The 24640-nt window shown below is 37.0% G+C and overlaps 1 protein-coding gene across 2 annotated transcripts in view; it reads left to right on the top strand.

Annotated features, from left to right (window-relative positions):
* The window catches only part of USP32 (ubiquitin specific peptidase 32), a 230671-nt gene that overhangs the window by 101463 nt on the left and 104568 nt on the right, over positions 1-24640 (top strand). For both annotated transcript variants that reach the window (XM_044001697.1, XM_044001698.1), the window contains one exon: positions 7587-7746. In XM_044001697.1, the coding sequence (XP_043857632.1) occupies positions 7587-7746 (160 nt within the window). The remainder of the gene's footprint in view (positions 1-7586; positions 7747-24640) is intronic.

The following is a 24640-nucleotide window of genomic DNA, read 5'->3' as shown; positions in this document are numbered from 1 at the left end:
CAATCTAATGGAGCAAGATAACAATCAATAAACATTTGTTAACACATTAAGCAATACATTAAAAGAAGCTGGGGGCTGGGGAGTGGGATGGGGTAGGGAGAAGGGAGGATGACTTGAAGGATGATTTTTTTGGGGGAGAGACCAGGATAAAATCCAGGGAGCAGCCAGGTGAGAAATAATTGTTATTAACAGTGATTAACTCATTAGCACAAATTAAACTGAAATAAAGGTTAGGTTAACATTAAAACAAGCTAGGCTAAAAGGCCCCAATCATCCCAGGACCCAAAATAAATAAATATTTTGAAGAAGTGGAGTCAGAAGAAGTTCATTAGGCAGGAAGCTCTTAGGGGAATGTGTCAATATTGTGTAGGAAAGAAGTGATCCCAAATATTTGGGGGTGAGGAATGGTATTAGGAGGGGCAGTGAAATGAGAGGTGAGGAAGGAAACATGGGAGATAGTTCTTCTACTTTCCTTTTGTTCAGATTTAATTTGAAATCACATGAATGCAATATTATTTCTGTTCTTCTGCCAAAACCTTAGAATTTGTTTTTTTAAGTAGAATTCTTGTTTTGTAATGGAATTCCATTTTATTAACTTTGCTTTGTTTCTGTAAGTGACTAGCAAAATATCATTTTTTGTGTAATACAACTGAATTATGGAAGAGATGAGAGGAGGAAATTAAATTCAAATTCAGTGTGAATGATCTACATGCACAAAATTGAAAAGTGATAATGTTTTGAAAGGTTTTTTTAGTGGTGAGAAAAATAAACTGAAGGTTTATAGTTTTTCATTGTGTATGAAATTCTTATTAATAATTCATTGAACAACCATTTCATAATTTTAGAGAACATTCCTTTGAGGGAAAAACAACAATTATTATCATTCTAGATAGTTTCTGAATGATGTACATTGTGATTTTGCTCCTAGACCATAAGAAAGGCGGTTATAGGTATCACCTGAAATGACGGATAGCTAGCTAATATTCTGTATGCTCCATTGATATAGTCCTACCATCTGAGACTTCCAATGATTTTGCTTCCAATTTACCTGTCTTAGAGCCAATTACAGATTTTCTGTTTTGTCAGTTGGTTAACCAGCATCTATCTATCTATCTATCTATCTATCTATCTATCTATCTATCTATCTATCTATCTATCTATCTATCTATCCATTCGTTCGTTCATTCATTCATTTATTTTTGGTCTGGCAATTGGGGTTAAGTGACTTGCCCAGGGTCACACAGCTAGTAAGTGTCAAGTGTCTGAGGTCGGATTTGAACTCAGGTCCTCCTGACTCCAGGGCTGATGCTCTATCCACTGTGCCACCTAGCTGCCCCAACTAGCATTTATTAATACCCTGCTATATGCCAGGTACTGTGCTAAGTAGTTGGGTATACAAAGGAAGGCCAAACCATATCCTTATTCTTGAGAACCTCATAGTCTAATGGAGGAGACAAAAGGCAAACAACTATGTATGAATAAGATCTCTACAGGATATATTAGGGATAGTCTTAAAGGGAAGGCACTAAAATTAAGGAGGATTAGAAAAGACTTCTTTTTGGAGGTGGGGACTTTAGATGAGATTTGAAGGAAGCCAGGAGGTATATATAGGTGAGGAGGAATTGAGGGACAGAAATTTTTTGTGGAAAAATAGTTTGAAAGTTCAGTTAATAAATGTTGAAGATGTCAGAATAGTAGAAAGCAGGATGGGGAGTTCTCTTCCACAAAACTACTCCAGACAGCTCTAGAAAATGCACCAGATCCTGACAGGAGAAATCCAGAAATTACAGTGAGTCCTTTGCCCAGCCTAGTTTGATTTAGGGAGGCAGCGGGCTGTAAGACAGGGACGCTTGTTGGTCCAGGTGAAACCCACACAAGCACTCCAACACTTAGGAAGAGACTGCATCAGGGCATCAGGAGATCCCAGACCCATACCAGGGCACCAGTACACCCATACCCGAGATGCTGCAATGGGGGCAATTGCAAACTGGCAGCTTTGTCACCTTTTACCCCAGTTTTGGGGCACAGATATAGGCATATCAGAGCATGGGATTTGACCAGTTAGGGAGGCCTTGGGTGGTGTATCTAGAAAGGAAGAAATTCAGAAATCTGCTACAGCACTGTGACTCAGACCCCAGTTGTACAGCAGGTTCTCATTTCTGGTATTTAGTCCAAAATGCAGAGGAAGAACCAGAGCTGGAATCCCAGATAAGAGGGAAAGCTACAATTCTGCCTTTCTGTATCAACAGAGCTTTCCACCTGGCTCATTGGTGGAAATACTGTCTAGCAGTATTATGTTGTTGTTCCAACCCTAATCCAGGTCAGGAGTTTGCAGAACTCATAGGATGAGTACGCCAAGAAAACTTCGACCTGTAGTAGAATCTTTTGGGAGTACTGAAAGCTTGCAAGTCCCCGGTCTGTCCCTGAGCTTTGGAATCACACAACACTCAATACCTTAAGAAGGCAAAAATAGGACCAACCTTGGCCTACTCTCCAGAAGTGCACAGAGCCCAACCCTAATAGTAAGTTTGAAGTTAGTCAGGCAATAAACATTTATTAAGTGCCTATTATATGCTAGGCACTTTGCTAAGGGATAGCAATACAAAAAGAGGCAAGAGATGGTCTCTACCCTTAAGGTGTTCATGATCTAACAAGCAAAGAAATGTGAAAGCAAATTATAAGTAGGGCATAATTGGAAGAGGAAAGGTGCTAGAATTAAGGGATATTGGGAAAAGCTTCTTGTAGAAGATGAAATTTTAGTTGGGACTTGAAGGAAGCCATGCAATTCAGGAGGCAGAGATGAGGAGCAAGAGCTTTCCAGGTGTGGTGTACAGTCATGGAAAATTACTGGAACAAAAAGATGGGGTATCTTGTTTGTGGAACAATCAGGATCCTAGTGTATCTGGATTGAAGAATATGTGGGTGGGGACTAAGGACAAAGACTGGAAAGGTGGACGAGGAGAAGGTAGGTTCTGAAGGACTGAACGTCAAGCATAGCGTTTTGTATTTCTGGAGTTTATAGAGAACCACTGGAATTTATTGAGTATTGACAAGGTGATGTGGCTGGACCTACATTTTAGGAAGATCACGCTGACAACTGAATAGAGGATGGATTGGGAGTGGGGAGAGACCAGAGGTAGGCAGAACCCACCCTCAGACTGTTGGAATAATTTAAGCATGAGGTGAAGAGGTCCTGTTCCAGGGTGGTAGCAATATCAGAGCAGAATAGGGGGCATATTTTAAAGAGACTGCAAAGGTGAAATCAACAGACTTTGGCAGTAGATTGAATACGGGGAGTAAGAGATAGTGAGGAATTGAGGGTGACACCTAACTTCTGAACCCAAAGGACTGGGAGAATGGTGTTACCCATGACAGTAATAGGGAAATTAGGATGGGCATGGGGATATAAGAGGTGGCTTTTTTTGTTTGTTTTTTGTTTTAAGAGAAAGTTTAGACGGAAAGATAATTAGTTCATTTTGAACATGTGTTGTTTAAGGATATCTACTGGACATCCATTTCTAGTTGTCTGAATTGCCTGTTACCTCTCAGGCAGATTATAAAAAGCTTTAAGTGCCAAACTGAGGAATTGGCAATTATCATTAGAGATGCTAGGGAGCTTCAAAAGGTTCTCTAGTATGGGATTGGCTTGGTCAGACCTGTGCTTTAGGAATATCAGTTTGGAAGCTGTCAGGAGGATGAATAGGAAAGGCTGGAACAAGGAGACCAATTAGGAGGAAAGCTTCTGTAGTAGTCCAGGACAGAGGAGATTAAGGTTTGAATGGAGATAAGGTTATGAATGAGTGGAGATAAGGTTATGAATTTGAAGGATATCGTGGAAGTAGAATGAATAAGATTTCACTATTGTTTGGATATGGGAGATGAGTCAGAATACCGAGTCAAGGATGACTCCTAGATTTATAATCTGGGTGAATGGAAGAGTAGTTGTGCCCACCACAGAAATATGCAAGTTAGTAGAGGGTGTTGCTGTCCGTTTAGAGAAAAGACAGTTCCAGTAATTCTCTCCTTAGAATATTGAGGACTAAACACCACACAATATTTTTTATTTTTTGTTTTTTGTTTTTGGCAGGGCAATGGGGGTTAAGTGACTTGCCCAGGGTCACACAGCTAGTAAGTGTCAAGTGTCTGAGGCCGGATTTGAACTCAGTTCCTTCTGAATCCGGGGCTGGTGCTTTATCCATTGCGCCACCTAGCTGCCCCCACACAATATTTTTAAAGATAATGTTTGTCTGACTTTTGGCATCATAGTATTCATATTTATTTTCCTTGAGAAGTTTGTAATTTTGGAGAAAGAATATATATCTTACTCTTTAATATGTTAAATTGATATAATTATCAAAATATTTATTCTAGCTTTACCATCTTGTATACTTAAAATATCAAACTTCAGTCACCTACTTATTTACTTAATCTTTGGCTAGTCATTTACTTTCCAGGCTTCAGTTTCCTTATGTGTAAAATAAAATCAAGTATACAAGCATTTATTATTATTAAATATAGTCACTGCCTTCAGAGACCTGTTGAGTGTCAGAGAGCTGCTGGTGGTGGGAAGTTGCAAACAACTATGTGCCCAAAAGATAAAGAATGGGTAATTGGAGATACTCCCAGGAGGAAGGCACTAGCGTTAAGGAGTACCAGAAGAGGATTCATGCAGAAGGTAGTATTTTAACTGACACTTGTCTTAAGTCAAGGAAGCTAGGAAGCAGAGGCAAAGAATTTCAGTCCTGAGGGACAGCCAGCAAGGTGACTGAAGACATTGTGTTCCATCATCTTCTAGTTCTAAGTTGCTTGATCCTATGATTTTTATATAATAACAACAATAATAAGATTGTAAGCTCTTTGAAGCCAGGGACTATGTTTTTCTTTTTTGTATCCCTAGTGCTTAGCACAGTACCTGACACATACTAGGTGCTTCATAAATGTTTATTGCAAATGCAGGTTTTTCAAAGCATTTTTAGTGTATCTAAGCAATTCATTAGGTTTATTGAATTATCCATAAAAATCTATCAGTATGAACTCAGCAATAATTTGAGTGACTGCTATATATGAAAGAGTGTGCTATATATTTAAACGAAAATAAAGTCAATATATGACAGTTTCTGCTCTTACGGAGTCTAGTCGGTATATTAGATAACATACTGAAAACTTTTTTACTGTTTTTCATTATATATTCAAATGAAAAAATTAAAAACAAAAGATAAAGATAACCTTGTTTTAAAAAAGGAAAAAATATTTCAGTGGTTTTGTTTGTTTGTTTGTTTGTTTTGGTTTGGTTTGGTTTGGGGGGGGCGGGCGGGAGACAGTTCAGGTTCACACTAGTAAGTGTCTGATATCAGATTTGAATTTAAGTCCTCCTGACTCCAGGACCAGTGCTATATCCACTGTGCCACCTAGCTGCCCCTTAATGGATTTTTTAATAGTTTAGGTACTCTGTAGATCTCAATCTTTTTGGTTCTTGTCAGTGATATTATGTGTTAAATGGATTTTGTTGACCAAATAAGGAATTTATTCATCATATATCACGTTTTTTCTACATGAAAATGTGCCCAGGGTACTGACATTGAAATTATCTTTTGGAATACAACCTATTAGTTTAGAGCTCACTTTAATTTAAAATTATTTTATTCCTTTATACTCTATGAAGTAAGCATTTCCTTTTTGGCTTTTTTTTTTTTTTTGGTGAGGCATTTGGGGGTTAAGTGGCTTGCCCAGGGTCACACAGCTAGTGTCAACTGTCTGAGGCCAGATTTGAACTCAGGTCCTTCTGACTCCAGGGCTGGTGCTCTATCTACTGTGCCACCTGGCTGCTCCTCTTTTTGACTCTTTATTCTAAGCTCCTAGCACAACTTTGCACATTGTAGTTCTTTAATAATGCATATATGATTGATTGATTGACTATGTATGATTTGGTTTAATTTTAGAAATTTTTTTTTTTTACGGGGCAATGGGGGTTAAGTGACTTGCCCAGGGTCACACAGCTATTAAGTGTCAAGTGTCTGAGGCTGGATTTGAACTCAGGCCCTCCTGACTCCAGGACTGGTGCTTTATCCACTTCACCACCTGGTTGCCCCTCTAGAAATATTTTTAAGGAGCCTATTCTGTACAGAGACACAATTTTTATAAGACACTGCCCCAACCCTCATGGACCTTTGGTAAGAGAATATGATATAAAGACAGATAATTACAATGTTAAATAGTATGTGAAAAATTATTAGGTGCAAAACAAAAAGTTATATAAAATGTGGGTATAGAAAAAGAATCATTAACAACTTGAGAAATTAAGTCTTTATGGGAGAAATATTTCAGTTGGTCCCTTAAAATACCTTTCAGGATAGGTAGGAAGTCAGTGGGTTGGAGAGGAAAGGACAAAGTATCCTAAGCAAATGGAATAGGATAAACAGATTTATTTTACTGCTATGTTATTTTTAGAAAGTGATGTTGGGGTGCCAAATGCTGTTGATAACATTGAGCTGGTTCCAGTCTAATTTGTGGTTTGGCTAGAGTACAAAGCATCTTCATGGGGCAAAAAGTAGCCAAGTTTGGCTAGGATTTAGATCCCATTGTTGGAAGTTGTGTGGGATAAGGTTGGGCTAGTAGAGTTACGGTAGCGGCTCTTTCCTGTCAGACAAAGTCATTTGAATTTTACTCAGGCAATAAAGAGCCACTAACTACTTTTCAGTGAGTAGAAGAGTGTGATGATCAGGTCTATAGATAAGGAAATATTACTATGATGGCATGAATGATGAATTAGTATAGGGAAAGAGTAGAAGTGGGAAGACACATTAAGGAGTTGATACAGTAATCTATGTAGTTGGTAAGGAAAGTTTGTAATACATTGATGGTCTTGAAATAAAGAGGAGGATACAAATTCAAGATACTGTGGTTGTAGAATGGATGGGATTTGTTAATTTATTAGATATGAGAGATGTCAAAATTGCTTCTCCATTCCCCTTTTCATACTATTCATATATACTGTGCTTATTCCTTAAACATATACATTCCAACTTTTCCACCCCTTTGCCTTAGCTCATACTATTCACTGTGCTGGGAACCACTGCCTTCCCCCCTCCCCCCCCGCCCCCCCCCCCCCCATTTCACATCTATTAAAATCTTTCAAAGCTTCTCTCAAATGCCACTTTCTCCAGGATGTCTTCCATGATCCCACAAGTCAGTGATCTTTCCTTGGGCTTCACATACTATTTTGTCTCTTTATTTTTATAGTAACAATAACTAACATTTAAATAGCACTTTAAGGTTTGCAAAGCACTTTATATATGTTCCCTTATTTGGTCCTCACAAAAATCCCTGTGAGATAGGTGCTCTTATTGTTTCTCTTCTACAGATGAAGAAAGTGAAGCTAGAATTGGTTTAGTGACTTGCCCTGGTTCATGTAGCTAGTATTTGAGGCAGAATTTAAACTCATGTTTTCATGACTACAAGTCCAATACTCTATCCTCTGTGCAACCTACTAATGTGCCTTTTCTACACCTTTTGGAATAGTAGAAATGTATATATTCTGTAGTTTAAAACTTTTTCCCTTGGTCTACTTATTCTTGTTTTTATTTCAGGGTGAAAAAGTTAACTATGAGAAGTTTAGAAACTGGCTATTACAAAACAAAGATGCTTTCACTTTTTCTCGATGGCTGCTGTCTGGAGGTGTTTATGTTACTCTCACAGATGATAGTGATACCCCTACTTTCTACCAAACTCTGGCTGGAGTCACACATTGTAAGTAAATGTTAATTGTTCTTGTTTCTGATCATTTTCTGCTTTGTTCACTATTTAACTATTGCACATTTTACAGTTTTTAGAAAGAGACCTTTGGGTCTCAGTGATATTGGTGACATTCGGCTGGTTGCAGTTTGACTTGTGGCTAGGGTGAGATTGATGGCAGTCAACAATTGTTCTGAGGAAGTAATAGATTTCATGTTTGACCCAGCTGCAGACCTAGATAGTAGTGATGTATCTTTGTTTATGTTTAGGGTCTTTATCTGAAATAGAAATACATTTGCTTTGGTTTATCTTTTCTCTCTACTTATTACTACCACTGTTTAGGGCCTAGCTTCTTAAACTGTGGGTTGCGACCCCATATGGGGGTTGCATAACTGAATGTCAGGGATTTAAAAAATTTGGCAACAGTAAAAGGTTATACATACCTATTTTATATACCTATATATCTGAGGTAAAATAAAAATTTCTCTGGCAGAAAGGGGTTGTGAATGGGAAAAAACCCTGGTCTAGGGGATATACAGGGACACCTATTGATTTTCTTGTGATAGATGGATTGGAAACACTTGCTTTCATTTTGTGATGTACAGTAAATTCATGTTTTTGTATGCTTTATCTGAGTATCAGTAAGCACTCTGAATAAGTAATGTTTGTGACCTAGAGTAAATGTAGGATCTACAAGTGACATCTAGATTCTTCAGAAAGTATTGCTCTCCCATGTTGATGTCTCTAAACTCATTCAAAATGACATAGTCAAATATCAGGAGAGGTCTAGCTTACTTTACAACAACGTTAAAGACTGGAATATAAGTACTTCTCCTTTTGATTTTAGTCTCCATTTTTTGGAGGTTTGCTTTTTAAATGGAACTTAAAATTACTATTTCCTTTTTTAAAAAAATAAATTTTACTCTAAATTTTAATTAAAAAAAAGGAAATAGACATGCTGAGTATTGTTTCCAGTAAAGTAATTTTTGGTGATATTTTCAAAATTATCAATGAAATATATATACTATTTATGATATCAAAATCTGATTTATCCTGATATGAAAATCTGATTTTTAAAAATGTAAGACTAATTTCAGGCTAGGGTTAGGAGCTCAGAAGAGTGATAGTTTAGTTTAAATGTCATTCAGTTAGTCAGCGAGTATTTATTAAGCCATTACTTTGTGTTCGAGACTGAGATAAATCCGAGGATATAAAAACTAAAAGTGACACAGATTCTAAGAAATGGAGTTGTATTCCATCCCTGAACAAAAGCATGGAAACTAGAGGTAGAGGGTGTGTGTGTGAAGGTGTAAGATTAGTTGAATTGATAAATTCAGAAGCCAGATTGCAAAGATTGATAAGCTAGTGAGAGGTCAGAAAGTAGAGGCAAAGAAAGTAGATATCTTTTTCTAGCAGTTTGGCCTTTTGAAAAGGAGGGAGAGATTTACAGTGGTTTCTTGAGTAGGGGATAGATGGCAAGGCCTCTAGAGTGTTTCTAAAGGAGAGTGGAGACTTGCGCATGTTTATAGGCAGCAAGGAAGGAACCAGTAGGTAAGAAAAGTTTGAAGATGCAAGAGAGAAGAGGGGTTGGTTGATTTTGGATGCAACTGACTTGAGATAGGAGGGAATGAGGTCAGTGGTGTCCATAGAAAGATTTACCTTGACAAAGAAGGCAGGCTACCTCTTCAACAGATATTGGAATAAAGGAGGAAATTATGGAGGATAATGTCAAGAGGTCATCAGATGCAGCAAAGGAGAGAAGCGGGAACTCGTAGCAAATGTCTTGTTTTTTTTTCAGTACACCATTACAGAGTAGCATTAAAGCAACATGTATGTGCCAATGTAAACAATATGTAAAAATAAGAGTAAGTTAAGTTATTGATTAAAAGTAAAGATCAATTGATGTAGGAACTTTTATTTGTTTAGTACTTTGATTTACAATTTTAAATTTTCAAGTAAGTGTGAATTATGGAAGGTTAGTTATAAATACTTAAGTTTTATAGAAGATAGGTGAAAGACGGTTACTGACCATTTTGTATTGACTCTTTTTTTCTTTCTCATGTAATAAAGTAGTTGATAGCCCTGGTGGCTTAATTTTCACATGTGAGTTTTGTCTAGTTTTACCTCTTTCACATGAGAGGTAGGTTTAGTAGAAACCTTTAGTAGGTTTCATTTCTCTGTTTTCTTAGGGTTTTTTCAGGTGGATCAGCTAAGTTTTTTAGTGACATTCTTTAGATCAGTGGTCTTCAAATTGTGAGGATCATGACCTAAACCGTCAACGTTCATGTGATGAACCCACTAGAGGGCAGGAAAGGAGGTCATATTCTGTGATACCTAACTTTGGAGCTTGTTTGAACACATCCACACCAATCTTTACCCCTAACTTGTCCCCATGCTCCGCTTCCCCTCCATTCAGCAAGTTTACAAACACCACCCCCCTCCCTTCTGCCTATATTTCAGTCCCTCAGCATAGTAAGAACCTGACTGCTAGTGGCATGGTTGCTCACAACAGCAGCCATGCAGCTTCTGCTGGCAAAATCTGTCCCTTCCCCAATATCTCCTACCCCAGTATATCTACTTTGTGTCTCCCTGATCACCTTGTGGCTGAGGAAAGGCATAAACACATTTTATATAACTCCTGCTTCAGGGAAGTCAGTGATTGATGAGTAAGAACTCCATCTTCCTTCATTTAATTTTAAGTGGGACAGAGTGAGTTGTAGAGGATGAATAGGTATGGGTGGGTTGAGATCTGCCTCACAAATACTATTAAGTTCTCTTCCTCCTAACTTGCCTCTCTTCTGAACTGCATTTTTGTCAAATCATCCAGATTAGAAACCTTGGTATCATCTTCAACTCTTCATTCTTTTCTCACTCCACACATACAACCTATTGCCATATCCTGTAGTTTCTATTTCCATAACATTTCACATCTCTCCCCTTCTTTCTATACATATAACTGCTATTCTAGTTCAAGGTCTTATCATCTCTGGTCTATATTATTGTAGGAGCCTCGAAATTGGTTTAACTGCCCCAGGTATCTGTCCTAGTCCTCTAGATGACTTTTTTTTTTTGGGTGGGGCAGTGAGGGTTATGTGACTTGCCCAGGGTCACACAGCTACTACGTGTCAAGTGTTTCAGGTTGGATTTGAACTCAGGTCCTCCTGAATCCAGGGCTGATTGCTTTATTCACTGCGCCACCTAGCTGCCCCTACATGACATTCTTGATAGAGTACTGGAGGTCAAGATGTCCTCTGAGTTCAAATACTGTCTCAAACATGTTTATTAGATATGTGACCCTGGGCAAGTCACTTAACCTCTGTTTGTCTCAGTTTCCTCATCTGTGAAAGAGGCACAGTAAAAGCACCTAATCACCCATGATAGTTAGGGTAAAAATGATATATTTATAAAAAATATAAAGTGCTGTATAACTATTCCTCCTCTTCTTCCTCTTAATATATTTTCCACAGAGCTCTCAAAATATTTTTCCTAATATGTAAGTCTCATCATGTCAATGTCCTGATTCAGTAAACTATAGTGGCTCCTTATTGACTTTAGGATCAAATATTGTTTTATATTTAATCACCTTTTAAAATATATATTTTTTGTTGTAAGTTTTATAATGTATATAATTTCTAGTATAATAGTACATATAAGTAATTCATAAGTAAATATGCCATATATTGGAGAACAATTCTTTAGATAAGCACAAACATTTAATTCTCCTAAGAGTGTGGAGCTTATTTTGATTTTGTGCTAGACTTCTTCCCTTAAGTTGTTAGTAAAAATAATTCCTTTCATTTCCTGCTCAATTGCTGCTGACCAGGAAAGCGGCTTCTTTAATAGGCCTTGTTATTTTAAAATTAAAGGAAAAAAATAATACTACCCCCTCAAAAGCTGCTTACAAGAATATTTCTTGTAGAAATATCAAAATAAAACTAGCATTTTAGTGACCGATGATCAAGTTATAAGCATGTCTATGCAGCTTGGTTCTAGAGCTCACTCTGAAGATATGCTCACTCTGCAAACAGACTTCTCCACATATAGAATACTTAGGAAATTCAACTTTTCAAGTAACAAATCAGGAGTGTGTGAATTTGCTATGACTAAATATAGGGAACAGTATTAACTAATTTAGAAATAGAAATATCTATTGTAAAGCATCGGCACCTCCACTTAAAGTTGTTTCATGAGCCAGGGCATCTAGGAATAAAGAATAAAGAAATAAAAGAATAACATGTTTTTTTCATTTGTAAATAACATTTACGTTAGAGTGCTGCTGGTTTTAATTAAATCTCTACACAGAATTACGAAACAGATTTTAAAGTCACAGTAAATTGAGCACCCTGCCATTTTTAATCAAATTTTGTTTCATTTCACTTAAATCAGAAAAACAGAACAGCAATGTAGCCATTTTAGACCAAAGTTTAGAATAATTTACTTTTTTGATTTGCTATTGTTTTGGTGTTTATCATGGCAGTGCCTATGTTTCATTCTTGTGAATTCAGAGCTTTAAGGACTATTGTTAGTTCACTCTTAATTTATTATTATTATTATTATTAATGTGTATTACACAAAACTTAAATGTGAGCTACAGGTTGGAGGTACCTAAGCTTGAGCTCAGCTTAACCAGGCTTTCATCACAAGAAAAGTTTTCTTTTGTTACATCTTAACTTTTCAGTTTAATTATGTAGTTAGATGGCTTAATCTATTATGGATTTTTAAAAAGTGTTCTTGTTTATAATTAATTTATATTCAATATAAATGTGAATGTTAGAATTGTTCTTTTTTGGTTCGATATGCAGAAAACCTTTCTAAGAGAACTTTTTGAGAAGTTGTGAATACATATGAAAATTATTGTATGTATGTATGTATGTGAGGCAGTTGGGGTTAAGTGACTTACCCAGGGCCACACAGCTAGTAAGTTTTAAGTGTCTGAGGCCGGATTTGAACTCAAGTACTCCTGACTCCAGGGCCGGTGCACTGCGCCACCTAGCTGCCCCGAATACATATGAAAATTATGAGATTGTTAACTAAGCTATTTGGTGTTACTGTTTTAATCGAGTATTTACTTAGGTATTTTAAAAAGGAAAATTTGTAGTTATAAGAAGAAAATACCTGGTTTTAAAAAAAACTTAGCTAGTTACCTAAAAAAATGAGAAAAATACACAAAATAGATGTATGAAAATGTAATCAACTAATCCTAATTACTTATGTCAAGGAAGTTTTGTTGTGTTAAGCTCTTTATAGCCTCAACCCAACTTATATTTCCAGTCTTTTTACATACCCACATACTGCAGTCAGTAATAATCTCCAACTTGCTATTCTTTATATATGATTTTCCATTGCCTTTCTCCATGCTTTTGCACTAACCACGCCCTACATGCCTGTAATGCACACCCTCTTTACCTCTACTCATAGGATGCCTCTTTTCTTTTAAGCCCTGTCTTCTGCATGAAGCCTTTTCTGATTACTTAAGTGCTAGTACCTTTCCCCCTCCCAAACATTTTTGTATATATTCCTATTTATCAGCTTTATATTTATGCTGCATGCATATACATGTATGTATATAAATGTTTATGTATACCATTCAAGTATACATATCTGTATATGTATACATGCGTATGTATAGGGATGGGTGTTTGTGTGTATGTGTGCGTATAAATTGTGAGGAAACTGAGACTGGCTGTTAAGTCTCTTGGCTAAAAGCAGGATAAAATATACATGTAGGGAGGAAGGGGATGTAGATCTCCCCTCAAAAATTAAACCTCAAATTCCTAGCCTGGCTTTTTCCATTAATATAACTTTCACTTCCATCTTGTATAGTTGTAGTTCAACACGCAGAAACACTTTAGGAAATTGGTCAAACTTTACAACATAATGGAATTTTGTGGTCAAGATTATACTGTTGCTTATGGTAATTCACAAGTACAATTTGTTGCTCAGCTTTTTTTTTTTAAACACCTTACCTTAACATGGTTGCTAGTAACAACAGACTTTTAAAGTTTACAAACTAGTCCCTTTTGTTTATTACTTGTCATCACGTCCTTTAGTCCACTTCTGTAGATTAGCTGCTTCTCTAGGCCTTGACCTTTGGGGTTTCAATTCTTGTAGCGTGACCATTCTAATGCTGTGCTGTCATGTTAGAATGATTACCCATCCCATCTGTAATCTTTGGAGCTGGGCATGGTTCTTCCCTATTTTCTTGTCTTTTCTCTTATATGTGATATAACCGTTTTTTAGAGCCTGTTCTTTTTTTGGTCATTGCTTTAAAGTACGCTAAAGAGACTCTTCATTTTTCTGTCCTTGTTCTCTCTCAATTTGAGATTCTTCATAGTAATGTTTTACACAATTGCACATGTATAACCTATATCTGATTGCTTACCACCTCAGAGGGGAGGGGAGGAGAGGGAGGGAGAGAAGGAGAGAGAGAATTTGGAACTCAAAACTTTAAATTAAAATGTTGATTATTATTATTAAAAATTGAGATTCTGGGCAGCTAGGTGGCGCAGTGGATAGAGCACTGGCCCTGGAGTCAGGAGGACCTGAGTTCAAATTTGGCCTCAGACACTTAACACTTACTAGCTGTGTGACCCTGGGCAAGTCACTTAACACCAATTGCCACACTAAAAAAATAAAATAAAATAAAATAAAATTGAGATTCTTCCATGTCCCTGAACTCATTTGTCCTCAGTTTTTCCCTTAGATTTCCAATAATACTCTCTGCTTGCCTGAGAACAACCTGTTTAATAGGAGGGATGGTTGGTATTGATTGGCATATACTATTTTTGTTTTTGAATCTTTTAGGAGTAACTCACAAACAAAAAAGAAAAAAATCTGTGGTTGTGGAGAGCCATTTGCCTTACGTCATTTTGTAAATTAATGTTTGCAGTTTTCCTTTCTTTCTTCAGGCTGTTTTCAAATGATTGCTGTTCTTTACCCTTCTCCTCTGTTAATTCTTTTTTTTTTTTTTTTTTTGGCGGGGCAGTGAGGGTTAAGTGACTTGCCCAGGGTCACACAACTAGTAAGTGTCAAGTGTCTGAGGCTGGATTTGAACTCAGGCCCTCCTGAATCCAAGGCCAGTGCTTTATCCACTGTGCCACCTAGTTGCCCCTCTCCTCTGTTAATTCTTAATTTCCTTTGATCTTGGCTGAATCACTGAAGAACTGCATATTTACCAAAAGTAAAACAGGTCAACCAGAGATTTGGATGATCGAATGAGCTCTTGAAACTTGAGACTTACTTGAATGAACTCTAGGTACTGTTATTAACAGGTACTTTGCCCTCCTGTTGAACTCTGTGTTATTCCTCAGAAATCAACTGTGTATAATTGGGTAAAACCTCTCTATGGGTTTTTTTTGGGGGGGGGGGGGGCGAGGCAATTGGGGTTAAGTGACTTGCCCAGGGTCACACAGCTAGTAAGTGTTAAGTGACTGAGGCCGGATTTGAACTCAGGTCCTCCTGACTCCAGGGCCAGTGCTCTTTTCATTGCACCACCTAGCTGCCCCTCTAAGGGTATTCTTTCAAATTTTCTCCATATTTTAGGAGGTTGGAAAAATATTTTTCAGATTTTCAAAATTATCATGGTTTTATGAAATAGAGATTCAGTTGTTGCTGGTAACACTTGAGTTTTATTATGGTAAAACAGTACTTTGGGTAAAGTATGTTAGTATATACTTCATTAATGTCTAAATAAGGAATTAGCTTTTCTGACCTATGATATTCAAGTATTATCCCTACATAATGAAATTATACATATAATCTTTGCTACATATTAATTTATAATTAAAAAACCATTCTCTGAATAAGTGTGAAGTTCCCTAATCAGTAAATAAATAAATAAATCACTTAGTGAATTTTATTCTGCATATCCTTGTTTCATTATTCTCTTAGCTTCTGGTGTCACTGTCAGTTACTTTAAGAGGATTATAGAAGGTCATTGATTTTGAGCACTGTTTTACATAAAAGTGTTTTTTTTTTCAGAACCCTTTGTTTAGATGAAAATATTTAGATTTTCTGCATACATTTTTTTTTTTAAGTGAGGCAATTGGGGTTAAGTGACTTGCCCAGGGTCACACAGCTAGTAAGTGTTAAGTGTCTGAGGCCGGATTTGAACTCAGGTACTCCTGAGTCCAGGGCCGGTGCTCTATCCACTGCGCCACCTAGCTGCCCCTTCTGCATACATTTTTAATGATAATATGTGTGGCATTAGAAAGCTGTTTCTGTAGTTGGGACCTTGTGACTAGGTGGGATTTGACTGTGGTTAGCCAAAGTATAGGCCAAGTTCTAGTTACAGTGTTGAGAATATGGTGCTCTACTGTTGTGAACTAGAGAGAACTGGACCTATAAGTAGGTGACAAATACTTATTGCTTCTAATAGACTACATGTTTGAGTACTGTTTTTTAGATTAAAAATAGAAATACTAACTCCTAAAATGATTACTAAAATAGCCTTTGAATTCTTTAAAGACAGATATAATTTAATTGTATGGCTTTTTCTCCAGTAATTCAACTGTCAACTCAAAATAATATTTTTGAGTAGTAAGAATAGTGGGGCAGCTAGGTGGCTCAGTGGATAGAACACCGGCCCTGGAGTCAGGAGTACCTGAGTTCAAATCTGGCCTCAGACACTTAACACTTACTAGCTGTGTGACATACATACATGCATGCATACACATATAGGACACATGTAGCTCCTTGGAACTGTGGAATCTGTGGTCATAAAGGCAGTGGAGGGCCTGGGATTGAATCTGTTATGTTTTGATGATCTCAGAAGAATGGAAAGGGTGCGGAAGAGGAGCTCACCAGAAGATGGTGGAAGGGAAAAGAAGAAAAGGAAAAATCTCATATAAATGAAACGATCAAGTAGACATCAGTTCAGTAGTTGCTGCATCAAGGACAGGGCAACAGAAGTTGGAGAAGGCAGTGCTTGATCCTTACTCATCTATACTCATCAGAGGAGGACAGACTGCATATATACGAATAGTTTGGTACAGAAATAGATCTTAACCATCAGAGAAATAATAGGGAAGGAGGTTAAGGGAAAGGGGATGAATAAGAGAGTGCAGATTATGAGAAGGATCAGAGAGAAGAAAAATCTGCCTTAAAGAAGGGGGTAGGACATTGTGTGATAGACTTAGCTCTTCTCAGCAATGCAGTGATAAAGATATTTCCAGAGTACTTGTGATAGAAAATGTTCTCCATATCCAGAAAAAAGAGCTGTGGCATCTGAATGCAGATTGTACCATACAGCTTCTACTTTTTTTGGTTCTTTTTTTTTTTTTTTTGAGGTTTTTCCCTTTTGTTCTGATTCTTTTTTCACAACATGACTAATACAGAAAGATGTTTAATGTGATTGTACATATATGAGCTATATCAGCTTTCTTACTATCTTAAGGAGGGGGGAGGGAGAAAATTCTTTACATGTAACTGGGAAAAAATAAAATACTATTAAGATTAAAAAAAGTAAAGAAAGGATGGGAGAAGTGGAGGAAAAGTATGAGAATAGGATGGAATGAAATTCACAATTTTCAGTCATAACTGTGAATGTGAACAGGATGAACTTATCCATAAAACAGAAGAAGAGGATAGCAGAATCTATTAGAAACCAGAATCCAGAAAATATATTTTTTACCAAAAAAACACACTTGAAACAAAAAGAAACACGCAGTGTTAAAATAAGGAGCTGGAGCAGAAACTGTTATGTTTCCGCTAAAGTAAATGCATTGGTAACATTCATGATCTCAGACAAATAAGTAGGAAAAAAGAGGCTTGATTAAGAGAGAAGGAATTAAGGAAAGTATATTTTGCTAAGAGGCACCATAGATAATGAATTAATATATGCACTTAGCATATATGCACCAAATGGCACTCATTTAGAATTATAGGGAGAAATAGACAGTAAAACTATAATACTGGGACCTCAATTTACACCTCTCAGACCTTGATAAATTTAACTAAATAAACAAGAAGTAAAGGATTTGAATAGAATTTTAGAAAAGTTAGATATGAAAGACTTGGAGAGTAATGAATGGGAATAGAAAAGAGTTTACCTATTCCTCAGCTCTGTAGGACACTTCAATTACTATTAACCATGTTGTTGTTGTCAAATCATTTTTTAATTGTGTCCAGCTTTCCATGACCCCTTTTGAGTTTTCTTGGCAGAGATACTAGAATGATTTGTCATTTCCTTCTTCAGCTCATTTTATAGATGACGAACTGAGACAAAGAGAGTTAAGTGGCTTGTCCAGGGTCATACTGGCCTGAGTCCAAGTCTGGATTTGATGAATCCCTCTGGATTCAAGCCTGGTGCTCTAACCTTGCTACTATAAAAAAGGTCACAAAAACCTTACCCTAAAATGCCAAAAAGCAGAATAATTAAATGTATATTTTTCTGATCATAATACAATAAATTATTACATTTAATAAAGACAATTTCAAGTAAAGATTAAAAATCAATTGGAAACTATTTAACTTAATCCTAAAGAATGGGTGGGTCAGAGAGGAAATTATAGAAATAATCATTTCTTTCAAGATAACGACAGTAATGAGACAGCTTGCCAAAATTTGTGGGATTCAGGCAAAGCGGTACTTAGGGGAAAATTTATATCTCTTTCTGTCATCGATGAAGACAAAAAAGGAGCAGATCAATGAATTATTTATGTAATTTTTAAAAAACCCTAAAAAACCAACAAATAAAAACTTCCCAGTTAAACATGAAAAAAAAAACCACCTTGAAAGTTAAAGGAGAGATAACAAAATTGCAAGCAAAAAAAAATCATTGAATTAATGAATAAAAGTAAGAGTTAAAAAATACAAAAAGCAGTTAAATAATTTGATGAAAAAAAAGAGAAACAAAATAACCAGTATCAAAAGTTAAAAAGGTGAATTCACAACCCATGAAGAAGAAATAAAAGCAATTATGGGGAATTATTTTGTCCAGATTTCTACTTATAAAATTGACAATCTAAATGAAATGGATGAATATCTGCAAAAATATAAATTGCCAGTTAATAGAAATATGGTATGCCAATCCATCTAGCCCTGGGTTTTTTCTCTTGAGTTTATGGCTTATTCAATTTCTTTTTTAGAGATAGCATTATATAAGTATTCACAGAAGATTTGTGGACAATTGTGATTTCATAAGATTAAAGTTTTTGCACAAACAATCCAGTATAGCTAAAATTAGAAGAGAATCAGGAAACTTGGAGTTTTTCAACAGTTTTCTCTGATAAAGGTATCATTTCTAAAATATATAGGACAGGAATTCATGTTTATAAAAAAAAGTCACTTTGTAGCTGATAAAATGATCAAAGGATAAGCAGTTTTCATAGGAAGAAATCCAAACTATCCATAATCGTATGAAGAAATTCTTTAAATCAGAGGTGTCAGACTTGCAAACCAGATTAAAATGTAATTCAGAAATGTTTAACAAAATACATAAAAATAAGTCTTAATACAGATGATGTTAATTTGTGGTTTTCTAAAGTCAGCATGTGGCCTGTAGGGATCAATTTCTGAGTTTGACAACACTGTTCTAAATCCTTTGATCTAGTGATAGTATTATTAGGTCAACACCTTAATGAGGTCAAAGAAAGGAAAAAGTCTCATGTACAGAAATATTTATAGCATCATTTTTTTTCTGGTGACACAGTATGCCCATCAATTGAAGAATGGCTGACCATGTTATAGTATGTATTGTATGAATTAATGCAGAATGATATAAGAAGGAACGGGAGGTTAACTTACATAATAACTATAACAATAGTATCAAGAAAAATAGCTTTCAAAAGCATCAGAACCCCAAACATATCAATGAAGGATAGTGAATTCAAAAGACTAGTAATGAAACATTAAATGTAAGGATCAAGGCATTAAGGGAATAAGCATTTCATTTTTCCCATTTTTTCCTCAGAAAGATTATGCTCAGTTTTGCTGGGTAGGTGATTTGCCCTCTGGAATATCATATTCCATGCTCTCCAGTCCTTTAATGTAGAAGCTGCTAGAGCTTGTGCTATCCTGACTGGGGCTCCACAGTACTTGAATTCTTTCTTTTTGGCAGCTTGCAATATTTTCTTCTTGACCTGAGAGCTCTGGAATTTGGCTATAATATTCCTAGGAGTTTTCCTTTTGGGATCTCTTTCTGGAGGTGATCAGTGGATTCTTTCAATTTATATTTTAGCTACTGCTTCTAGAATATCAGGGCAGTATTCCCTGAGATTATTTTGGAAAATGATGTCTAAGCTCTTTACTTGATCATGGTTTTCAGGTAGACTAATAATTTTCAGATTATCTCTCCTGGAACGATTTTCCAGGTCAGCAGTTTTCCCCAGAAGATATTTCACATTGCCCTCCATTTTTTTATTCATTTGGATTTGCTTTATTGTGTCTTGGTTTCTCATAAAGTCACTGCTTTCTATTTGTTCAATCCTAATTCTTAGACAATTATTTTCATCAGAGAGCTTTTGTACCTCCTTTTCCATTTGGCCAATTTGACTTTTCAAGCTGTTGACTTTATCTTTAAAATCCTTTTTGAGCACCTCTATGGCTTGAGACCAATTCATATTTTTCTTGGAGGCTTTAGATATAGGAGCCCTGACATTGACATCTTCCTCTGAGGGTGCACCTTGATCTTCCTTGTCACTGAAGAAACTTTCTATGGGCCTCACCTTTCTCTGTCTGCTCATCTTGCCTTTCCTTTACTTGACTTTTAGCTCCTTAAAGTGGAGCACTGTTTCCAGGCTGCAGTATCCCAAACTTCAGAAGTCCCAGGTGGTATGATATAAGGAGGATCAGGTTCTTCACTCACCTGGCCTGTTCCTTGGTCTGTACATGACCCCCAGACCAATTTGCTCATCAACCAGCTTTGTGTGTCCTGGTTGTCAGCTTTGAAGAGCCTGTGTCCCTCCCCCCACCTGGGCCACTGCTACTCAAGCCTACCTCCTGGTTCCCAGCAGGGGGTGAAAAATCCAAGTTCTGCCTCAGCACCAGCATAGACCCCTGTAGTCTCCCCCCTGCCAAGGGCTCAGCCCTCTCATCAGACTGTGAGCTTAGTTCCAGACAACACTGGTGCTTCAGCTGATTCAGAGGCTCTGGGGGTCTCCTTCTCTGGTGAGGCCTTCCTGGGACTGGATCTGCGTCATGGTGACTGTGGGGTTGGGCTCTACTCCTGTCTCAGCACAGCATCTCCCTCCTTCTGACCTTCCAAGCCATTCTTGGTTAGAAGATGATTTCAGCACATTCTTCTGTGCGTTTTGCTGCACCAGGCACTGTCCTATGGCATTATTTGGATGTTTTTTGGAGCAATGTCATGAGTTCCAGAGCTCACTGCCTTTCCTCCGCCATCTTGGCTCCACCCCCAGGAATAATCATTTCTGTAGTGTTTATTGTTAAGTGGTTCCCTGAACATGTCTTTTTGAGTTTCTGTCATTTCCAGAAACACTAGACCCGGAGTATACACAAGGCCCTGAACAAGGACGGTGCACCCCCACTCCCCTGCCCTTGAACTAACAGATTTGTTATTTGTACTCCAAGCTGTACTCCTTTTGTGTCCTTGGGAGTCTAGACAGGTGCCAGTCAGTCTGTGCTAGGCTGAGAAGGTGCTTGTGTAGCTGGGACTCTTATAGATAAGCTAACCATTTTATCTTCATAGTCTAGCAGTTCCCAAGGGAAAAGAATGCTGCTTTTGCCATCTTAATTGTTATGATTTCTCCTCCCCAGCCACTCCTCTTTAGGTGGAGATTTCTGTTTCTCCTCTTCTTTTTGTCATAGTTGTATATGTATGCAAGCTTTTGTTTGGATTGTTGTGACTCTTGACCCGGGTTTATGGTTCCACAAGCATGTTCATTTCTCTTATGATAAATCTAGTTGCCATGCAATGTCTCATGGATTTGTGATACTGTTTTTTGGTTAATGCTACTGTGTAATAAGCACTATGCTAAGATAGTTTATAAATATTATCTCACTCTATTCTCAGAACAACCATGTGAGAGTAGGTATTGTTATTATACCCATTTTACAGTTAAGGACACAGAGACAAACAGATTATGTGACTTGCCCAGGGACACATAGATAGTAAATGTCTGATTCTAGTCCAGGCCCTGTGCTCTATTCACTACACTAGCAGCTGCCTCCTACATCTTCACTAGACTGCCAAATGGGCCCATGACACACAAGTTAAGAAGCCCTGGCCCTTTCTTCCTCACATATGCAATTAATATTTACACTTCTTTACCTCATAGACACTTTAAAAGGTCTGTTTGCTTCCACCTCAGCAAACCACTATCTTTCCCTCTAATACCCTGTTTCCCACTGCCACCACCTGAGTTCACATTCCTCACACTTTTCACCTGGATGATAATAGCTTCCTAAGTTGTCTTCCTAACTCTCTCTTCTTACTCTAATCTCCATCTTTTTACTCTAGTCCATCCTTTATTTAAAATTTTTATTATTTACATTTTTGGTCACAACCTGTGATTTCATTGGTGTAGAGAATTTCCGGTGCATACACTTCCCCTACTGAGCAGGTCAGCTACTCGTTTATAACTTCTAGTCATCTGCCTCCCCTAATAAATTTATTATTTGCCTATTTTAAAAAACATTCTTTTGTTTTGAATTTTGAGTTCCAAATTTTTTCCCTTGGTCACCCACTGACAAGTTTAGCAAAATTATATCAATTATACTGTGAAATTGTGCAAAATATATTTTTATATTAGCTGTAATCACCAAAAAAGTAAAACAAAATAATAAAGTGAGAAACTTTGTAGAGTTCCTCAGTTCTTCCTTTGGAAAGGAGCATAGCATTTTTCATCTTGAGTCCTTCAGAATAAATAGTCTTGGATTAATGTATTAATAGAATAAGTAAGTCTTTCACAGTTGACCAGATTACTGTTAACTGTGTACAATGATCTCCTGGTACTTCTAACTTCATTTTGCATCAGTTCATATAGGTCATGCAATGTTTTATCATAAGCCATTCCCCTTATCATTTCTTTTTTTTTATTAATTTTATTTTTTTTCTGTTACATGTAAAGATAGTTCTCAACTTTTGTTTATATAAGCTTTCCAATTTCAGATTTTTCTCCCTCCCTCCCCCCTCCCCTAGACAGCAGGTAATCTGATATAGGTTTATACATACACACACACACACACACACACACACATTAAACATATTTCTGCATTAGTCATGTTATAAGAGAAAAATCAGAGCAATGATAAAAAACTTCAAAATAGAAAAACAACAGCACCAAAAACAAAAGAAATAGTATGGTTCATTCAGCATCTATACTCCATGGTTCTTTTTTTTCCCCTGGATTTGGAGATCCTCTTCTATCATGAGTTCCCTGGAACTCTTCTGTACCGTTGCATTGGTGAGAAGAATATATATAGTCCATCACAGTAGATCAACACACAATGTTGATGATACAATGTTCTTCTGGTTCTGCTCATCTCACTCATCATCAGCCCATGCAAGACCCTCCAGGTTTCTCTGAACTCCTGCTCATCATTTCTTACAGCACTAACCCTCATCATTTCTTATAGCACAGTAGTATTCCGTCACAGTAATATGCCGTAACCTGTTCAGCCATACCCTTTGGGGGGGGCATGGGGGTTAAGTGACTTGCCCAGGGTCACACAGCCTAGTAAGTGTCAAGTGTCTGAGGTCGGATTTGAACTCAGGTCCTCCTGAATCCAGGGCTGGTGCTTTATCCACTGCGCCACCTAGCTGCCCCCCTCAGCCATACCCTGTTGATGAGCATTCCCTCAATTTCCAGGGGTTGTGGGGTTTTTGTTTGTTTGTTTATTTTTCCCACCACAAAAAGATGCCATAAATATTTTTGTATGTTAAGGTCCTTTTCCTTTTTCTTGATCTCTCTTTGATTTAGTAGTCGTATTACTGAGTCAAAGTATATGCATATTTTTTATAGCCCTTTGGACATAGTTCCAAAATTTCTCCCAAATGATTGGACCAGTTCACTATTCCACCAGCAGTTCAATAATGGACCTATTTTTCCTCATCCCTTCTGGCATTTGTCATTTCTGATAGGTGTAAGATGGTACCGCATACTTATTTTAATTTGCTGTTCTCTAATCATAGTGACTTAGCAGTTTTTCCATGTGATTGAAATAGCTTTAATTTCTTCTTTTAAAAACCTCTTCATATCTTTTGACCATTTATTAGTTGGGGAATGACACTTATTTTTAGCATTTTAACCCAGTTCGTTATATATTTAAGAACTAAGACCTTTATCAGAAAAAATTTGCTGTAAAATTTTTTTTGGTTATTCATTGTCCAAAAACTTTTAGCAAAATATAGTTTCCCTGATCACTTTTAATTCGATCTGTTTTTACTTTTGCTTTACTTGAGATCATGATTGCTTTCCCTGCCTTTTTTACTTTATTTGAAACATATTAGATTTTGCTTTTGCTTTTGCTTTTTGTCTTTCTCTTTCAAGTGTGTCTCTTGTAAACAACATATTGTTGGATTCTAGTTTCTAATGCATTCTGCTCTCCACTTCTGTTTTATGGGTGAGCTCATTCCATTCATGTTCACAGTTTTTCTCTCCATCCTATTTTCTTCTTTTTATCTTTTTCTTTTTTCCTGGCCCTCCTCAAAAGTCTGTTTTGCTCCTGACCACTGCCTCCCTTAATCTACTCCCCCTTAATTCCCTCCCCTATATCTGTTATCCCCTTTCCTTTCTATTTCCTTGTTGGGTAAGATAGATTTCTATATCCAACTGAGTGTATATCTTGTGTATCTATAGTCTTTCCTCTTTGAATCAGTTCCAACTCTTTCCCCCCTCCCCTGTTTTCCCTTCTACTGTAAAAGCTCTTCCTTGTGTGCCTCTTTTATGTGAGAAAATTTTCACCATTTTACTTTTCCCTTCTCACCCCTTCATTTTTTGGGGGGGGA

The sequence above is a fragment of the Dromiciops gliroides genome, chromosome 4, assembly GCF_019393635.1.
Source record: "Dromiciops gliroides isolate mDroGli1 chromosome 4, mDroGli1.pri, whole genome shotgun sequence".
In the NCBI taxonomy this organism is placed as follows: domain Eukaryota; kingdom Metazoa; phylum Chordata; class Mammalia; order Microbiotheria; family Microbiotheriidae; genus Dromiciops; species Dromiciops gliroides.
Note: the sequence above shows the minus strand (reverse complement) of the source record. Positions and strands in the feature narration are given on the sequence as shown.